Below are 4,110 nucleotides of genomic sequence, written 5' to 3' on the forward strand. Positions count from 1 at the left end.
ATATTCAAGCAGATCCCTTGTTCACCTACAGGTCTCCTGTTCAACTTAAAGGTGTATTGTGGAACATACCGGTATCTACATCATTAAAGGATTTCTCTTTTTATAGAGATAGAAATGGAGTAATAGAATTTGACATTGTAACATTGCATAATGTATGTTAATGGGTGGTGACAGTAAACTGTAAATACTGGTATACTGTACCAGGACAGATATCACCTTATGCCATCATCCATCTGTGTTTATTCATTGGCCCTGAGTCAAAGTCAAACCTCAGATGCAGGTGTTCTGAGCCGTGGTCTAATATTACCATCAGACAGGGTTTTAGTAGAGAGCAGGAGGAAGTCTACATCACTGTGTTGGCTGGCTGCACAGTAATAAACTGCACTGTGTTCAGGTCCTCTCAGACTCACTAGATGAAGATAAGCCTCTTTCCCACCGTCTCCACTCACATTAAAGTGCTTTTCAAATGATTTCTCCATGGTTATTGACTTGGTATATGCATAACCAATGAGTTTCATAGCAGTGTCTCCTGCTGACTGTTTGTACCATAGTATCACGTAGTAGTTAGGGATCGTATGGCTGCAGGTGAGTTGAACGTCTCCTCCAGGACCTTCTGTTAGTGCCACAGGCCTCTGATGAACCATGCTACTAAACAACTGCCCTGTGGACAGAGAGAGAGAGAGGAGAAAGGGAGAGAGAGAAGGTGATGAAGAGAGAGAAACATAGAGAGAGAAGATGCGAGAGAAAATATATTTTATTCAGTTTGATGACATTCGTAGTGTCGTTAGGCTTCTTATCGTAAGTGATGTAATACCTGTCACCCAGAGTGGTAGAGCTGCCAGGTGAATCAGAACTCTGAACATCATGATGAAGAAAAATATTATGATGATGATGAAGATGATGAATATGCTGAGGAAGACGATGATGATGAGGATGTGATATGAGTGTCTCCTGGGTGAAGCTCTGAGGTGAAAGGAGATTGGCTGTTGTAGTAGCATGTTTCCTTCAGGGTGGTGGATAGTGACAGTGTTAGAAGGAGTGTCAGGAAGCCTGTACTGTAAAGCTTGCTCATAGGACCTCACTGTGAACATGACTGATTACATGATCATGACAATGAAACCATCAGACATTAGAAGAACTAGAGTTAGAGGTCCCCTACAGTATGTGATGAGACCATCTATTTACATATTATATTACATCCTATTGAAATACTGGGGTTTTTGTGCAGCTGTACTTGTTGTCTGTATCACTGTGTTCACTCACAGCACAGAAGTACATTCCACTGTCTCCTGTCTCCAACTTCTTCACTGTGAAAGATCCACTCTCAGCTATAGCCTTAACAGTTGGATATTTGTCTTTACTGAAGTCTCCATATTCTGGATCGCTATAACTACTTGTGTAAACTACCTGCTTCATTCCCTCTCCTGGAAGCTGTCTGTACCAGTACATCTGGGTGTAGGTAGATCCCTTAGTGTGATTGCAGTTCATCAGAGCATCACTGTCTTTCAGTTTCCAGAGTATGGTGGGTGTCTGAGTGACTTCACTCCCCTCAACAAGACCTGTAAGGACACAGTGAGAATGAAATCAATAGAGTTAGGTACAGTTAGACCTGAATACATCAAGACTCAGGTGTAGTGAACATATGCTTGGAAACATCAATATCAATAACTAGAGAAGTCCTTCATTGTAAATAATAATGTTGTTCTTAACTTTCCTGGTTAAATAAATGAAACATTATGAAACTACCTGCAGCACAGAGCAGTGAGACAGTAACAGAGAAGAGACATGTGAACATGTTTGATCACGTTATATGTGAGAGTGCTGGAAAGAGTCTGGTATCAATGTATATAAAACAAGAGGAGTGTCACATAGATGAATAGATGACAATCAGTAGACCAGGTTCCACCATATTCAACATGTCAGTGAAGTGGGAGGGACTGATGATCTGAATACATCATGCTAATTAGTGGTTCAGACTGTAGAGACATTCACATTATTAAAGTTAGAGGTCCCCCTACAGTCCATGATGAGACCATCAGCTCTTTACATATTATATTCTATCCTATAGAGCTCACCAGCTTGTAGTCCTAAAACACTGAAATGAGTCAGCATTTTCTACCTCTGGTTTGTTGACCATTGCTATGGGAGAAATGAAGGGGCAAAATAATGGGGTTTTGGGATATAAGGTCTGAAGTTAACACAGGCTTTGGAGATCTTATACGTTTTGGTCTGTACAACAACTTCACATTTTTTCCCCTCAAAAATGAATAATCTTTGAAATGCAAGACAAATGCCATAGTTTCAGATTGGAGTCTAGCTGTTATTTGGATATTTGCCACCAGATGGCAGTTGTGTGTGTGCAAAGTTTCAGACTGATCCAGTGAAGAATTACATTACTGCACAATATTTTGTATCAAGTCTGTCAGGAGTTTGACCGAATGTGCCATTTCAATGTGCCATTGATACATTTTCAAGTACATAACTATAGAGATCATAGAACATTTATATGGTTACATGATGGATCATTAGCTTATACATCTAGATGTCCGGACGGGGTGGGTTTGGAGCCAGAGACAGCAATGAAATGGTCCCAATACTGAGCCCTGTGGTACACCTAATATCCAGGAAACTAGACACAACACCATCAGAACGCACACATTATGTCCTGTCTGTCAGATAGCTCTTAAACCATTTGCAAGACTTATTGTCTAGGCCCATTTCAGATAGTTTATGAATGAGTAGGGAATGGTCAATGGCGTTAAATGCCTATGTCTATTTTCCCCGAAAGTATATAATGTCACATATTACGTATGGCTAGGATGTGGGGACTGATCTCGGGCCGATTCCGGTGAGAGTAATCTGGCCCAAATGTATTACTTGGGGCTCGGGCATTTCATTATTTTTTTCCCCCATATTTTCTCATTGTCTCTGTGATCAAAAAATACATTTCAATTAAATTCTTTAAGAGTCCTGTGTAGTATTTTAGTATGTTGATACGTTGAGGAAGGCAATTGATAAACATTAACAACTTTTTGGAGGGAGCCTCCCTAGTGGGGCAGCGGTCTAAGACACTGCTATCAGTCTCTAGGTTTACCCCATCATGGTAGATATATCAGAGCAGCTTCACCTGCTGATACCACAGTATGGTGTTGTAGCTGGGGAGAGTGTGTTCCACCAGCTGATACCACAGTATGGTGTTGTAGCTGGGGAGAGAGTGTTCCTCCTGCTCATACCACAGTATGGTGTTGTAGCTGGGGAGAGTGTGTTCCACCTGCTGATACCACAGTATGGTGTTGTAGCTGGGGAGAGTGTGTGAACAGGACTGCAGTTTCTCCAGAACTCTGAAATACTGAAGATGGAGACTGAGGAACGCTGGAACAGAGCCGTTCACATGTTACAGAAGAGGAGAGAGAGACCGGTTTGTTATAACTACTGTAGTCATTCAGGATACAGTGGGGCCAAAAATATTTAGTCAGCCACCAATTGTGCAAGTTCCCCCACTTAAAAAGATGAGAGAGGCCTGTCATTTTCCTCATAATTTAGTCTGTAATTTTTTATCATGGGTACACTTCAACTATGACAGACAAAATGAGAAGAAAAAAAATCTAGAAAATCACATTGTAGGATTCTTTAATGAATTTATTTGCAAATTATGGTGGAAAATAAGTATTAAATGTGTATCTGAGTTGTTGGCAGTCAAGCAGGCAGACATTGGTCTGGTGTGACGTAGTACTGTGATAAAGTGATAAAGAGTGGCCCACCTCCCGTCCCGCTCAGTGATCACTTGGCTACACAGCTGATGCCTTCCGGACTCTTCCCCAACACTGCATGAACTACACTAGTCCACCGGATCCTTGCAGTAAGCTCTGGACCTTTACATCGGATCATCGCTGCTAGCTAGCTGCTACCGAGTGGCTATAGTGGCTAACGTCCCTGTCCTGAAGTTGGCCTGAAGCTAGCACCAGTTAGATGTTAGCCAGGCTTATCTCACGGCTAGCAAACAAAATTACTACAACCACAATACTTCTTTCGCAAACTGTCCTGGACCCTTTGCCGACACGAAGCCCCGCCGTTCCATCACAACTGGTCTGCCGACGTAACTCCATCCGC

The 4,110-nt window shown here is 42.0% G+C and overlaps 1 protein-coding gene across 1 annotated transcript; it reads right to left on the bottom strand.

Annotated features, from left to right (window-relative positions):
• Positions 1–204: 204 nt before the first annotated feature.
• Positions 205–1,157, bottom strand: LOC116367757 (uncharacterized). The gene is made up of 2 exons (XM_031818921.1): positions 815–1,157; positions 205–661 (listed from the first exon to the last, which is right to left on the bottom strand). Exons 1-2 carry the CDS (start codon positions 1,089–1,091, stop codon positions 264–266), a joined length of 675 nt encoding a protein of 224 aa, XP_031674781.1. The 5' UTR covers positions 1,092–1,157; the 3' UTR covers positions 205–263.
• Between the last annotated feature and the right edge of the window lie 2,953 nt (positions 1,158–4,110).

This window comes from Oncorhynchus kisutch, unplaced genomic scaffold (assembly GCF_002021735.2).
Source record: "Oncorhynchus kisutch isolate 150728-3 unplaced genomic scaffold, Okis_V2 scaffold1719, whole genome shotgun sequence".
Lineage (NCBI taxonomy): Eukaryota > Metazoa > Chordata > Actinopteri > Salmoniformes > Salmonidae > Oncorhynchus > Oncorhynchus kisutch.

What these genes read in the sequence shown, in the direction of transcription:
- LOC116367757 (XM_031818921.1), bottom strand. Translation starts at nt 1,091, where the DNA reads ATGTTCACAGTGAGGTCCTATGAGCAAGCTTTACAGTACAGGCTTCCT. An exon ending in TCTACCACTCTGGGTGACAG is followed by an intron (nt 662 to 814) that starts GTATTACATCAC and finishes CTCTGTCCACAG; the next exon opens with GGCAGTTGTTTAGTAGCATG.